The sequence below is a fragment of the Monomorium pharaonis genome, chromosome 8 (genome assembly GCF_013373865.1).
Source record: "Monomorium pharaonis isolate MP-MQ-018 chromosome 8, ASM1337386v2, whole genome shotgun sequence".
Classification (NCBI taxonomy): domain Eukaryota; kingdom Metazoa; phylum Arthropoda; class Insecta; order Hymenoptera; family Formicidae; genus Monomorium; species Monomorium pharaonis.
In genome coordinates, this window is record NC_050474.1 from 1,699,312 (window position 1) to 1,715,803 (window position 16,492).

Sequence of the window (16,492 nt, forward strand, 5' to 3'; positions counted from 1 at the left end):
GGCGACGCTAAAGCAAGAACTCGCCCGGCCCGCCCGCCATCGTCGAGCGCACCGCGGCCGTTGCGGCATTCGGTCAGCCTCAGCAGTATGGCTTCAGCTGCCGGTACGCGTACGTTAGTGGTGTTCCGTGGCGTTGCACCGCGTTCTCGGTCGCGGGTGTGCGTGCTCTGTTTCGTGAGAGAGAGGAGGTACGCGGTTTGCGGTTAGGGAGACGTGTCATCGGGCATCGGTCGGCCGGACGTGGAACGCCAAACAAGTGCGAGCCGGAGGCAGTCATGCGGCGGAATGTCAAGATCGCATTGCTCCTGTCATGCGCGTGGATGTTCGCCTTTGTTTACTATTACCACACCAGGGATAGCAAGGTAAGAAATCGCTATCAGCTGATCGGAGCGACGGAAATTTCCGGATGAGCGTGATTATCGAATAATCACGCCGTGTAACGTTCCGCTGTTCCGCGGTGCACGAACGACGCTTTTCTCACGCCACTTCGGAACCTATTATGTGGTCTGTCGTTTGCGTTTTGTGTGTTTCCGTCGTTTCATGTGTCGCTAAACGCGCATGTAATCAGAGAAGAGCAGTAAAAGTGTCCCTTTTAGAATATCGCGATCAAAGCGTGAAATTTCGATAGCGCGGCACGAGAAATGCTGCTGCCATGATACGTCACGAGTCACGTGACGAATACAAATTCGAATGTTTAAGTAGCGCGAAGACAGATTGTCTACACATATCATACATGATGTGTGTTTTATTTCATAATTTTGCTTGTCGAGTTTTCTCAGTCACATACGAATACTTTATTAATAAATACTTTGACATACTTTAATTTCGTGTAGCATTCTGTGATCGAATCTATGAAGAGTACAATAAAAAGGAAAATGGGCTGAAATTTGCGAAATAAAAATGTAATTATATATACGTTATTACATTAAAACGCGTATATTTTCATTAAATTTTTCGTGCGGTTTGCACGTAATTTTTTTTAACCATTCTGGTCTCTATTTATGCTTTTGGAATTTTCATCTCTCAGATTTTTAATTAAATATAATGTGCTCACTGAGAAAGCACAATTGCCTATGCTTGCAGTTTTTACATTGTACTATTTTCATATAAACAAGAATGATTTCTGCAACACTTATTCAGATTTATCATTCTACTTTTAATACGAAACAATATATCGAAGAGAAGAATGTCAAATTATAAAATTTACATTTATTTTTATGTTAAATATAACATAATATTTATGCTGTTATTTAACATATGCTTAATATGTGAAATTAACAGAAAAATTTCTGTTTGGGACATGCAATATGGGTTAAATTTAACATGAATTTTTTCAACTGTGTAATTGCACATTGCTACATTACGCTGCCACGTATTATAATAATTGAATGAACTTCTTTCTTAAAAAAATATTTCTCCAACGTTCTACGCGTGTATTCTTATTTATATGAAAATAAGCTTCACTGTACTCTAAATCCCAAGCGACATATGTCGACCCCGTGCTTGCATTACGATATCAACTTCCATGCGTTTCGCGTGGAATAATATTACGTAGTATACAAAGGAAGGGAAAAAAAGATCGATTATCTCCGTTCCTCCGACGTTTCGTGTCTTGTCGATACTCGAATTACATCGCGACCCGTGAATCTTAATGCAGTTAGAATTTTTCTATATCCTTTGACTATTAGGTCCACATTTATAACCTTTATGTTGCCGAATCTCGTATCTCAAAATATATACTGGATAACGCACTTGGAAAATGAAGCTCTTTATGTTGAGTAATTATTTTGAAGATCACGATGAACAGTTTAGGTAAAATCTTCATGTGCCCCCTTTTGATTTATTATGTAATGTTGAATATAAATTTAATATAATAACTAACAATATGCTGGATAAAAAACAAGCAAAAAACAGCAAAGAGATAGTGTATTAAAGGAAGATTTAGCAACTTTGAAGTTTGTTGCGACAGAACCATTGTTTAACATAAATGCGCGGCCACGATTCTAATGTCACATATGTATGATCAAGTGATGCATTCACTTGATCATACATGTTACATTGAATTCGGGAAGCGGACGAACCCCCGAGGTAAATGTAACGTTAAACATAATAAATGCTTAATGTGATGTGAATAATGATGGAGTGCGGCGGACTCTGCCACGGTATCCGTTTCGATTGATTATTAGTCTCGCGTGCGACGCGAGCAGTTGCACACGCTTGTGCTATCGTAAAAAACGCGGATACTTCACTGGATAAACTCGAAATACCGCGAAGTTCCTGCAGCAATCTACAGCTTGCGTTAAGTTTTGGTACAAGGACCGATATGTGTAGTAGATGAATCGTAAATTAAACATCCGACTAAAATTCTGCACGCTAATTTAATGTCTATAATATCATCCATAACGAGATGTTTATTAAATCATTATTATAACGCGTATTTATTACATCTATTTATTACAATAGGGTGAAATAATTTTTCGTATTGTAACTTTAACGTGTACATAAATATCTTTGTTTCACGATATTAAATATATCATTAGGTATGGATTAGAAAATAAATTATAATTATTACACCAATGCATAATTCGCGATTTGTTAACTAAAACTGGATTCGTCGTACGAAAAATTAATATTGTGTCGGTCATATAATAAAATTTATACGCGCTAATTTACAAGCCGTTCTCCCGTCCATAACTCGAAATTGTGCGAGAGCGACTTAGATTAGATTAGAATAGATTAGAGCTACAATTAAGTATGCGAAGTTATACCTCAATTTGCACCAGCGAGTTACGTAATTATGAGAAGTTGCTCTAAATTACTTAATCCATAAGAGAACACGTCGTCTCTCCAGATTTGCGTCCTTCTAAATTTCAGGAACATGAACGGAACGATTACGTTGGGCTCTGTAAGCTCTTCCAGATTTCTCTCGCATTACTCGTTAAACAAAGAGAAAAGAAAATAGTTGCGACATAAATAATCATCGAAATGAGACAATATGCAAACGTACGTCTTCTATACACGAATAGTTGAGAATCTATATTTAAATTAATTTATTAACAGGAATATTTTGAATGCCAAGTGTGCTCCCTAAAATTTGGCATGCATTATCAAAGCTATTTCTGGACTGTGGTATTTTACTTGTACATCGGCCAACACCGCGGTCGATCACCCCGAGGATCGAGAGATCCTTTTTCAGTAGCGGTGGCGACAGATGTTTGTTCGTAACAAAATCATATTAACGTGAACAACCATTTATCCTACGACACGGTTCAGTGATTGACATATACGTTCGTCATCTCGCCTGAATAAACTTGAGCGTCCCCACGTGCAGCTTTTGATATTATCCTGCTGTGTTTGGCTCCTGCAAGCCATCAAATAAATCATAAAATCTTACGAGCACTTATTTATCGTCATTATCTTGAACGCCACATGCGATCTAGTAGCCCTTTTCCTAGTCAGCAAACTTGGTTATACCTATAAAAAAAACTCAACCCCACAAACCTTAATTTTCTCGGCAAATGATGTCCGAATTTATGAAATTCGAAAGCGCAAAAAATAAATGCGACAATAAGTTTAATTTTTAGAATTTAATCGACTACGCGAAAAATAGGTAATCACAAGAGCGTATGGCTGTTTCATTCATGACACGTCAAGACAGCCACACCATACACAAGCATGCACGCAGTGCGGCAGCTGGCATAATGTCCGAGCTGTTCGTGATACGCGTCGAGGTAAATGCATTTAATCGTAAACATCAAGCTATTCTGTTTCGAGTACGTTGCGACTTGCAACGTATGTACTTTCAGCCCGTGGTGAATAGAGACCAAGCTAGATACAATTATTTCCCTTTATTTATTCGTGGAATGATTTTAATATTATAATAAAAAGAATGAATCAAATTTTATGAGAATTACCTGCTTATTTTTTGCCAAGCAAACAATGTAAATTTATTCGATCTTTCGGGAAATTGACATCAGTCAGATTTTAGCATAGCTGTATCCATTTGTCTTAGATGCGAAAAGCTTAGGTGAGAAGAATAAAACGCGAATAACGCAGATAATATGAACGAATGGTGCAGGGCTGTTTGTTGTTAAAAAACCACGGAAGATCGATCGAGGCATTGTAAGTCTCGGATTTTGTTTTTCCTGAGAATTGCTCTGTTTCGTTCCAACTCGGAGCGTCTTGCTGAACAATACTATCACTTACTAAACAATATTATTATTCGCTGAATAATACTATCTTAGAATTGCCGACCGGTTTCATTGTTCCCACTGACGTTTCTTTACTGTTCTTCTTCGCGGCCTTTGCGCAATTATGACTGTAAGAAAAACACATTTATTATATGATAGCTCTTAGATTCCAAAGAATTCGTAAGTTTATTGAATTTTGAGAATCTCTGTTAACACGAATCGAATTTGGATTTATTTATTTTAATTTTGCTATTTTATTTATACATAATAAATGTATTTTTTTCTAAATAAATAACTTATTCAGTTGAAATTTATGATACGGATGTACGATCACTTAATATTATTTTTGTTTGAACATTATCATATATTCTGTCTTTTTATAAATTTTATCGTAGTGTTGAACAATTTTTAAATTATTTTTTAATATTATTTCTTGACTAGATTTCAAGTAACAAGACGATTTACTCCTTTCTAATGGACAGTTAGACAATTACTGCCGCAATTAACATTTGAATTGAATTCGATCATGTGTTCAAGTGGCAAACCCCGATGTTTGGTGAACTTGTTGACCTTTCTGCTAAGCGTTATCATTGGAGTCGCGTATCAATCACAACATTACGCGGCACACATTTACGCATTGACCGTAGTCTACAACCTAACGGGCGCGTTTAGACAAATGCACCGTGTACGTGATGCTATACCGGTGAAATCGTGATTTACTTCGCGTAGCATTGCACGATCGCATGCAGCATGTCAAGAAGTTTCGGAGACATTCGCCAGCGAGCGGCCGATGTTACTATGGCTTTTACTTTTTGCAGCTGCAGGCTTTACATCACCGAACATTTACATTTCCTAAAGTCCGTTTGCTTGTCCGCAAATCGTGATGCTTCCGACTCTCCATTAATCGCCGCTGATCACGTTGCGATGAAGCGAATCGATACAATTGAATAATTAACAATACGTAGCGAAAGCGCGATCTTCTTAAGTACCGCAATTACACAGAGCATACCGACATACTATCGGCTTTATCTGCTAAGCATTTGCCGGCCTTTTTTTTTAAATAAACGCTATTGTTGAAATTAAATGAATTAAGACAGTCAAATCATATCGCGCGCTATTCGTACGATCTCCTGTTCGCCGGGGCGAAACCGCAGAATCGTCGAAATCTCGTCGCTTAAAGTGACTATTCTAGAACGCTATAAATTTCGCCACCGCCATTTACCGCGGAAATCGGCGACGGTGGAATCCGTGTCTTTGCGCGCAACTTATCGTACGGGGCAGTAAAATTCACCGAGTGAAGTCGCTTCACGGTTGTCATCTTGCCTCGGTTGAGAACCGATTTTTTAGCCGTTAAAATCAAGGATCTTGTAAGAAGGGTAGATTCCAAAGACTATGTTTGGTGTGAGAAAGAGAAAGCGGGGAGGGGAGGGGAGAAGGGAGACTGACCTGACTCGCCCGGTAATCGCCGACGCGACGCGGCGCTTAAACGCGAACGCGCTAATGGGGCGGACTAATCGCGTTAACCTGCAGGAAACGATTCGGTCGTTAAGCACGGCAGCCGCAATCGAAGCCGAGTGCTGGTTTCGTAGCGGAGTTGATTAAATCATCGTTGTTTCTAGTGTCACGCGTTGCTGCTCGCATGGCGAGCGTTGCACTCAAGTGAGAGTGCCATTCCGAAACGTCCGTTTTACACATTGTCGCGAAACTGTGCTTTAATCCGTGAAACACAGCTGTGTTCAAGCCAAATTACGGCTCGACGTTGTTGATCATCTTGTGTTGAGAGGCCGAGTTGAACTGATCGTGCATTCCTATCGACCGTACTTTTTTTTTTTATCTTACGCGTAACTCTTCGGGCATATCGATTTTCCATTGACATTTGTATTTTATTCTAATTGTTATTTTATTTTAAATTTGATTTATGTTATTTCGTACGAAAATTATTTACGAATTTTAATTTATACTATATTTTTATATATCGTAACATATAAAGAAATGTAGTTGAATTATTTAGGAATATGCATTAATTCAATTTAACGCATATTTCAAAGTTATATTTCGTTCTTGCATGAAATAAAATTGATGCATTAAAGGAAAGAGCTTCTAGCAGGTGAGGTTGGCACCGCTTTATGTCTAAGGTGCGGCATAAAGGAACGATCGAATCATCGTCACTTCGACGAAATGCATTGCGGTACTTGAACCAAATGGTACATTCTCGAATAAGTTCGTCACGAAGGTCATAACGCGGCACTTTTTCCCCCTTCGATCTTCTTGCATGCAAATAGTTCTTTTTACTTCGCAAAAAGAATGGAAGTTTGAAACATTATCGTTTCTTTGGCTAGGCTATATAATTTCAATGCTATATGCAGAATATTTGGTCGTGCGTCTCTGAAAACTTGCACAAAAAGAAAGCACTATTATTTGTATTACAAAACCAGTTATATTCACTTTTATTGAAAACGTGTAGTATATAAAATTGAGAGGAAACAACGCTGATAAACAAATTGCAAGGCTAATGATATTACTATCGCTTTCCTTCGTAGCCTGTAAATCGAGAAGACGTACCTCGCACAAGTTCTCACGCTTTGTTCGCGTTGCATGCTACATCCGCCATATTACATTACCGTCTCGACAGGAGACGTTAATTATCGCGATGAGTAAATGTAGAGCATACGAGTAATGTGATTTGTCCAATTATCAGTGTTACATTCTGACACATAATATCTGATCTATATCTCACCTAACACGTGCAGCGAAGGATAAAAAGATTATTTAAAATGGAAAGAATTTGTTCTTATTAGTTTGCGATTACATTATATTTTTATCTTCGTTAAAATATTTCAGTAAAAAAATTCAGTAAAAAAAATTAAAAAAATGTTGTAGAATTTTATATTTGAAATTTTGCTGCACGAATCTATGAATTTTATAATTTTTTTAAAGATATGAGTAAAAATTAATTACAATCGAGAAAGGAACCTAATGAACGGTTTTTAATTTTAATTGTGTATTATACATCACAGTCTTATATTAATGATTATTTACGAGTAAATTAATGCAATAATTTTTTTCCAATTTTATTGCATTGCATGTATTTTCTAGCAGTTTAGCTATATGAAATATGTATAAAATAACGTTGCATGTCAGATTAAACGGTAATTGACAAATTTTACCGCAACCAATCAGACAAGCTCATTTATCGGTTTTATCGGTGTTTTGTATAGATTTCAGTTAATTAGTATTTATTCGTGCTATTTATTCATGACATCGGGCAATAGCCTGGTTTTTTTAGTCATATTATTTATTATCGTGTATACAACAAATTGATATTCAGTAATTGGCTTCCGAATAGCCAATATTGGAAATGTGCAGATTATAATTTGTGTTTTACTCCACTTTTTTTAAGCGAGAGCAAGATAGATTATTATATCTCCTTATTAATAGATTTATATAATTTATTGATAATAATTTTCCACATATTAATAAATAAATTTATAATACAATGCTGAAAATCAATGTTTAACATTTCTAGTTATTTATAATTAACGAATTGTTGAATATTAATTTTTAACTATTTAAATAAACAATCAGTTTCGAAATTTATTTAAATTTAAATAAAGTTTTTATATTTTTTCTTACAAAAGTTATTAAATCAATTTTATGAATGTTTCATTCTATAACAGAACATTTTCTGTCTTAATTTATTGATCGCAGAGATAGCAAAAAATCGGGAGAGAAATGACATGAAATTGTTAGATGAAAGAAATTGTTTTACGCATTGCGTGTATACTTTTTATTATAACAAATAGCAATGCGCGTTCTATGAAAACATATATATGCAGAGCGATTATCAACGAAGCTTTCAGTGGGAATGTATCTTATTTATGAGACAGAAATGCGCAACTCGTGAACACACGTGGCGAACTGCACGTCATATTCACGTGTACAAAGATATCGGAGTTTGCAATGAGCAAAACGCGTCGGCGAAATGCAATGACAATGATACAGACGCGATGGAATGGATATCGACATCGGTGATTTCCGTTGCTCGAAAATCGACGCATTATAAATGTTCCAAAGTGGAAAATTTAGAGATAAAGTTTAGGTTAAATTAATTTCATCAAAAAATCTGAATCTGATAAATTTAATCTCCTGATCAGAAATTTTCGGGCATTTTCTGAATTTATTGCTATTGTATATAGATTATGTATGATTCGACTATTTGTAATAAATTTTTATAAAAATAAGAAAGAAGAACGCGACCTGTGTGTTCACGCGATATTCGGTAACGAGCATTTAGGCCACGAACTCGTTCAACCGAACCTGTTCGAGTCGCCGATGCTACGTAAAGTCGCACGGTCGATAATAATTTGTAAGTCCTTGCTCCGCAGGCACAATGGTTGCTTCAATCGCGTGTGTGCCCGCGTATGCGTAAAATAAGGGTGATTTACTCTTGAAGACCGGTTTGAAACGGGTGCCATTCCAGTGACCTGATTCGCATGAGCGCGGTCGACACCATGCGTTGCTGGTATGCGTGCACGTGTGTCTTACGACACGCACGTGCATCCGCATCATTCGCATAGCGTCGCGATATCGGGCATGCCAGATATTCCCACCCGGTGGAATGACACGGTCTATGGTTGGTTGTCAAAAAAGTAAAAAAAAAAAAAACGAATAAATAAAATAAAACGAGCCGCGTGGTGGATTAAATCGTGAAATCCCGAGATTTTCTGGGAATTTTTAAACCTTATCCGGATATTCTCTTCCAATCAGAGGGAAAGAAGGGCTTTTCGGGCATTACTCCCTTGAAAATGCTGGCAACGGAAGATTTCATATTGCTTTAATGAAAAGTGAAAAATATATCTTATTATTTAATTTCTTAATTTAAACATCAGAGATTATAATGATATGCATTTATCACATTTTTGTCACTTTAATAAGCACAGTGTCACATGATTAATCATTTGCACATTACACGTACATCGTTTCAACTCTGGCAAATGTACTGTCGTTTGTATTATTTAGTCAATGGCCAACCGATATCGCCTGGCTGGTTTAAATTCGCTTCCACGTTTAGTAGCCTTTCGATTGATCTGTCACGATCGCGTCAACGACAGATAACAAGATTGCAGTTAACCAGCGTTTGGTGATACTTTAATGAACGGGTTCGTTATCAATGGAGTTATCAATATGCCCTGTTATTAGAGATTGTTTCGATTCCATCATTACTTTGATCACTTGTGTATTCATAAATTGTCGTAGATAAAATATCTAAAGAAAGTACTGGAGATATAAAAAACAATTTTATATTTAAACAATATAAAAACAAAATTAAATTGTTATGTTTTATACATAGAATGTTTTACAGTATAATATAATGTGTATATTTTATAATTTAAGTTGCTTGAAAATAAACGATTGTTAGTTGATAATGAAGTTTGTTCTCGAACGTTTAATAATTACGCTTACACGCTTATCGATCATTTACTATCGATTTTCGTAACTTAAAACGTATTACTTCGTTACTAATTTTACAAACTTAAATATTGAGTATATTAGCTGATACTAAATTAATTATTGATGCCAAATTTCAATTGTTACACTAATTATTTCTTCTTTTAATAAAAATTTGAATAACTGATTGATTGTTTTATCTCGAAAAAAAATTTTAAATTTATTACGCAATAATTTTCCAATAAACAGTTAACAATCATTAAGTCGCAAAATTAATTGACTTCCACGAATAACGTTTCGTAAAAGCGTGTCGAGTGATGGTTATTTATTGAAAGTTATTTCGTACGATTTAATTAGTTAAAGTGGAAGCTGTAACCAACAGACGAGAGTTGTATACTATTATTTCATTGATATTTACGAGAAATAACATCGCTTGAATATTTCGTATCATATTTTAATTTCTTTGTTGGGTATGAATATAATGCGCTCAATATTTTCAGATCAAGAGCGTGGGATGATATATGGAATCGCCGGCCTGGTAAAAGGTCGTATAGTATATGGACCTAGGCGACCATTTATTAATAATTGATTTGAAAGGCGAGATGTAAATTATTCGGCGTATAATTATCTCGTATTACGTTAAATATTTTGAGAACATTATATACAACGCTCTTAATTGGTTTTTTTTCTAGAAAACATCGCATAACGTCATGTAATCGCAAGATCGCCGCGTTATTATACATGCGATGAGATTTGAGCTGACAATTACCTATACATATAGTAGTCACGGACCATGGCATAAGAAGAAATTACAATGAATTAGAAGTAAATGGTACCAATTAGAAGTAAATACTATGGCAATTTGGTGAAAAATATACTAAAAATTTATATATTTTTTTTCCTTTTGGTTTGCGCTTACTTCTTAGCACAGTAATTTTCGACATAAAATTTTCTTCATACATTCCCTCGAGTCCCTCCATATGGTTTCGCATTATCATTCGAGACGCGATCGCGACTATTTCCAATAAACAATTAACGATTATTAGCTTGTATAATTAATTAACTCCCACTATTAATGTTACGTAAGCGTGTTGAGCGATGGTTATTTATCGAAAATTATTTCGCACGATTTAATCAGATAAAGTGAGAATCGGAGTGATAGCGGATGAAAATATTCGATATATTATTGTTTCATGATATTTACGAAAATAATTATAACTTGGATAAGATTATTTCGCATCACACTTTAATTTCTCCGCTGCTCTAAATGCAATTTTAATGTAACTCAATATTTTTAGATCAAGAAGGATGCTTGACGTCGGAAATGGTACGTGAAATTGACCATTCGATTTTTGAATTTTCTTTACCGTTTGAGATACGTTAATTTACGTCGGAGGTATCATATCGTAACTTTCCGCGATCGTATGTTTTTCATGTTGATCTTCGTGACGTAATAAAAAGTGCGCGTTGCAATTAATGCCTGGAGTTGCAATTAAGGTCGTGTACAAAGCACCATGCAATCATAGTATTTTAGTAATTAATACGTGCGATAGATACATAATTAACGTATTTTCGCTAGTCAACGTTATGCAAGTTTAACGAACGAGAAATGAAGAAACGTGAGAAGAGGAAATCCTGGGAGGGATACCTATCGAGTAACGGCGAAGCAATTATAAATATATAACAAAGTATATTTATATAATAATTATTTTTTGTAATTTTTTAATATTATTTGTGTACTTATTCTCATAACGTCTCAGTTTTTATTCTCTACTTATTTAGCCTACTTATTTATTATTAGAGAGGCTTATTAAATAGTCTTTTAAAAGAAGTTTATAAAAACGGCTATCTCATATCTCCTTGTTTTTCCTTTTACATTAATTGCAGCCTAGATTGTGCCGCAGACGTGCAATCGTGCACGATTAGCATTTTATCCTTGAATTTCGAATCGTTTCTCTGCTTTTCCGGTCGGCTTGTCATCCTCTCAGTAGGTTCCCTTGTCGTCCATCTCGTTCTCTGTGCATCTTGCGCACAAGCAATCTCCTTCCTCCCGCATCGTGTTAACGTACCATCGCCCGAGGTTAATCCCAGACGTTCTCGCGCAGCGGTTCTCTGTCTGCGACCCGTGCAAATATTTAGTTAATGTCTATAACCGGCATGCGGGATTCTCCTACGGCCTTTGCACCAGTCCGGTCCGTTGGTCGGTCGGCGGTAACAAGGCGGTCCTCGAACCGCCGCAAATCTGCATATGCATGCATCGGTCCGTACGGGCGCGTCGTTCTCTCTCTCTCTCTCTCTCTCTCTCTCTCTCTCTTTCTCCCGCATCAAGCGGCAGAAATTTCCACGCTGTTCTATAAAGTGATGCAGAATGCGTATATATAGGTACGTGAATTTGTTCGTCCGCGTGATCCTTTTTCCACAGCACTCCATCCCGAAAACATACGGTCTGGCTAAGTAACCGGAAATTGCACGACTTTGTGCGAAACTGGTGGACGTTGGGGAGTCGACGTTTGCGCATACAGTTTCAGTAACGGAAGTCTGAAGGAAATCTCGTCTATAGAGACTTGAGAAATATTTAATTATATTAACTTTTGAAATATGTATTTTATGTATAATATTTCATAAAATTATGCGTATGTGGAAATATTTATTATTTTTCTTATAACATTATTTGCCGTAACTTTGTTATTCTCTTCTTTTACAATTCGCATTATTTCCAATTTTATTTTTACGTATATATTTTGTTGTTCACATTTTTGACATTGTTTTTTTTTCGAAAATACCATACGGTACATCGCGTATATAGTTACAAGTAACAAAAGATTTTTTATATTTTAAGGGAAAATAGCAAAATAGAGGTTTAAAAAGCTGTTTTCAAATATAAGATTACAATTTCGGACAACGTAGAATTACGTCACTTTTGCCAGGATCAGAAATGTTTTTCTGGAAAATAAATTTGATTGATATTATTGTTTATATCAATATGAATTACACCACATATTTGAGACTTCAGATTCGCGAAACTTAATGCGAACATTTCATTGTATTATTTGGTTATATTTGGTATCGCGCACTTTCTTTTGCTTTTTTTTTATTTGTTACAAAATATAACAGCGTTTCACCGTACAATGCTTGTGTTTGAGTAATCGAGAGTGATAATATTATAGTAAGAATTTTAACAGGTATAGTTTTGAAGAAATATGTCTTATATGTGCAATAAAATGCAAAAATTGTCATAATCCACAGAGATGCACTCGAATCGAAATTGCATTCGTGCGCCTGCTTGTCAGAAATCGGTATCAGAACTGAGAGTCCTGGGGCTGAAATGTACGTATAATGTACACGACATGAGGGTTAGATGGAGAATTGCTCGGGGGTTCATTAAAGCGGCCGATTCGATACCCTATGCGCATCACAGACTCGGTCCATAAATCCGGCTTTGTCAGCAACTAGAAATCGTTAATTTCCGAAATGTCACTCTGCACTTCATCCGTTTCAACGCCATCATCCTTCCCTATCGCGTTAGCCTATAAAATAGGCTATATCGCGATAAACCGCTTGAACGCAACTCTCATATTAAACACCATACTAAATTATCTTCCGAAATGTTCATCATGTATATTATAATATCATGCATACTATAATGCCTCTAAGGACATATAATGCTCTTTTGAAATATTAGTTCGTAGACAAGTTGTTTCTTTCGATAGAAAAGGAATGAAGATTATTTATGGAATAAATACTTTTAAGTAATTTTTTTTTTTTTAATTGTTTACCCACGAAATATTGTACGTTTTTCGATAGTGAGACTGATAAATAATGCTTATTTTACGTTTTCCAACGTTTTCCGAAGCTATTTTGAGAATTGAAGACGCTGTAGTTCTCAGATCTTATTTTTGATCCGTCATTCAGCACTGTTTACTGTTTGTAAATGATATTACTGAAACGAGGGAGGGAAGAAGCCTTTATAAAAGAGGAGAACCTTCGAGTCTTTTTTTTCCATCAAGCAAGGGTATCATAAAAGACGAGTAAAGCAAAAGAAAGTGTTGCAAAGTTTATTTGCTTTTCTCATCGAGTAGCTAACGAATGTTGACGAACTTTATGACGGAAATTTTCTTCTCGGATACGCAAACAATTTCATACAACACTTTTCACTTTGCATCTATTTTATGCTTGAACAATTTTTCGATAAATTTGATTATACAACTGTCAGTTCTGTATCTCTAGGCAAAATTTATTTACTTTTATTTCTCGAAATACACGTTAAAATATCTAGAAAGTTTCAATTGAGTTATCAGACGATAAATAATATTTCTTATTTTTGTGCTTTATAGAATCCGTGCCAATTATTTTTATATGTTTTATTGTCGTATAAATAGTCACTGATGCACAAAGAAAACTAGGTTAGAAAGATATTTGTTCTTCTTTAACTTGCATTTTTGGAAAATAAGTTTAGACGCGAAAACATTTCATTGTTGGAGAAACTAATCGTATATTGCATGATGGCATATAAAATATTTTTGTGTAACAGACTGAAAGTGATTTGAAAGAGTTTTGCATTTTCATTATTACTGAAATAAAAATAGCGAAAATTACTATTAAAATAATTAGAAATTGTAAAAAATATTGGAGGTTTGCTTCTAAGAAAGAATAAATTTGTTATAAAATCGAAGAGTTGCTCCTGAATAAGTATGTTTGTTAGTGTTTAACTGATATGTTCTTTAATATTTGTCGGAAAGTCATATGTTTTATAGATTTATTTCAGACAAATCTACATCAAGCGCGTGAAAGCGTGAAGTAACGACTGATTTTCATGTAAAGGACATTCTCGGGGATAAATGTGTCAAGGGTTTTATTAGGTCACCAGACAAAGGGGGTTACAGCCGCTTTAGTATTCTTCGCAGGACTAAGAGAAATCTGGACTAATTAAAGCAAAACGTGCGTCCCGACGAACATTTTAATTGAACTTTTCTTCTTTCTGCCAGCTGCCGCACATTGTCTGCTGACGCGAAATTGGTCCCATATTAGAACAAATTCTTTAAGGAGCCCATATGAGCACCTTAATAATTTTTAATGCGTGATATGCGTTATATACTTTCGCGTTATATACTTATTTATTTCTTCTCGATCTATTATAGCCTGATATTTTCTCTTAAAGTTGCCTGAACTTACTCTCCATTGAAGGAGTAAAAAGAATTTGATTTTAATGTCGTAATTGATGTATAAGGAATATTGCAACGTAAAATAATTACGCCTTATGCAATATAAGGTGAATTAATTTGAATATTTTTGATAATTTTACATAAGAAAATTAAATTTTATAGGAGAGAGAGAGAGAGAGAGAGAGAGAGAGAGAGAGAGAGAGAGAGACATCTTTTTTTTCTTAAATAGATAGAATCGCGCAATAAGATTGTTCTAATTTGAATTGCGAAAAAATCAATTGAGCTCTGATTACATAATAATGTTTATTTATGATTGCACGAGTATGGAGATGCTTAGATTTTCAAGAGAAAATGCTTCTGCAATGTAGAAATGGTGTCCATTAACGCCTTCTTTCTGAATATTTTTGTGACTCTTAAGAAGTTTCGAGCCTTCGTTAAGTAACTCATTTGCTTTGCGAACTGTTTCTTTGCTCACTCTTCAGAATTCTGCATCGTCTCGCGAGTTCTCGCCGAGGCAAATATATTTTTTCTCAATTCTTTTCGCTGCACGGTACTCACCGAGCTCTCCTTCGCATAACTAAACTATTTTACTCGCTGCAAACGCCCTTCCTTCCGGCGGCTCTCCATTTATAACATAGCACGTGTTCTTAAAGGAGATTTTCATCTCGCGTGTGCGCAATATGCTGTAGTTCGAAATCAGTACGTTACAAAAAAAAATTAGGAACAATAAAAGAATTATCTTCATATATTTTCCAAGACATGGATTCTTAAAATTATCTTTTACTAATTAATATTTTTTTTAAACTTTTTATCTGCATTTTGTTCATTTACTTTTCTATTCTGATTTATTAAATAATTTTATACAGATAACGTTTATGCAGATATTATCATTGTGATAACGTTACCCAGTTAAGCGGCTTATTATCTTGAAAAAATGTTATTTGCAAAGAACGAGGTTTTTCCGTTCGTCCAAATACCGATGGCACCGGAATATATATTAGTGTTCTTTCTAGCATAAATGTAAAGCCGATTTGTCGTGATTGGTACCAAAATGAAATTTTCAAGGGACCATGACTGATACGGGGAGGAGGAAATACTGTTCTAAACTTTCATCGGCTTTTGCCATACATCCTTTCATCGTTGAAGTACCCTTTTCGGTATTACGATGATCGGCTTAACACCGGCCGTTCCGATGTAAGACCTGTAATTAAATGAAAAACGTAAGAAAAAATTCAGCACTGGGGGGCAATGAATACTGCGAATTAAATTACAAGTCAAATTGAAAGTACAGTCATATATTAATATTTTCTTGGAGAAGGGAATAAAGTTAAGAGTTTAATATCTTCTTCCACTTTCATTTATCCAGCTTTAATAACGAATAGTACGAAATATAAATATGAAATATAACTCGCGTAGAATTTATTTTAATTGGTATGCGCGACCGTAAAATATGCAGTTTCAACATTGAAATTTAATATAATAATGCGGAATTTATGCGCTTCAATTATCTCTGCTTGTGAAAAATACAATTCCCAGAATTTTATTATACATAACTAACGTTCTCATCTTATTGTAACTTTCATTATCACAAATATATGAATCTTGTTTGTTGTCAACTGTAAGCAGAATTTGATGCTCGTGTCGTAACATGAAATGTATACCTATACCCGAACGTGGTTAAGTTCCAAGCTA

At 35.3% G+C, this 16,492-nt stretch overlaps 1 protein-coding gene across 2 annotated transcripts in view; it reads left to right on the forward strand.

The window, feature by feature from the left end:
- The first annotated feature begins 16 nt into the window (after window positions 1-16).
- Window positions 17-16,492, forward strand: part of LOC105834937 (polypeptide N-acetylgalactosaminyltransferase 2) — a 161,804-nt gene continuing 145,328 nt past the window's right edge. The window contains exon 1 of one of the 2 annotated variants that reach the window (XM_012677795.3): window positions 17-362. In XM_012677795.3, the coding sequence (XP_012533249.1) occupies window positions 276-362 (87 nt within the window). In that variant the 5' untranslated portion in view covers window positions 17-275. The remainder of the gene's footprint in view (window positions 363-16,492) is intronic. The other variant, XM_012677796.3, reaches the window with a different exon arrangement.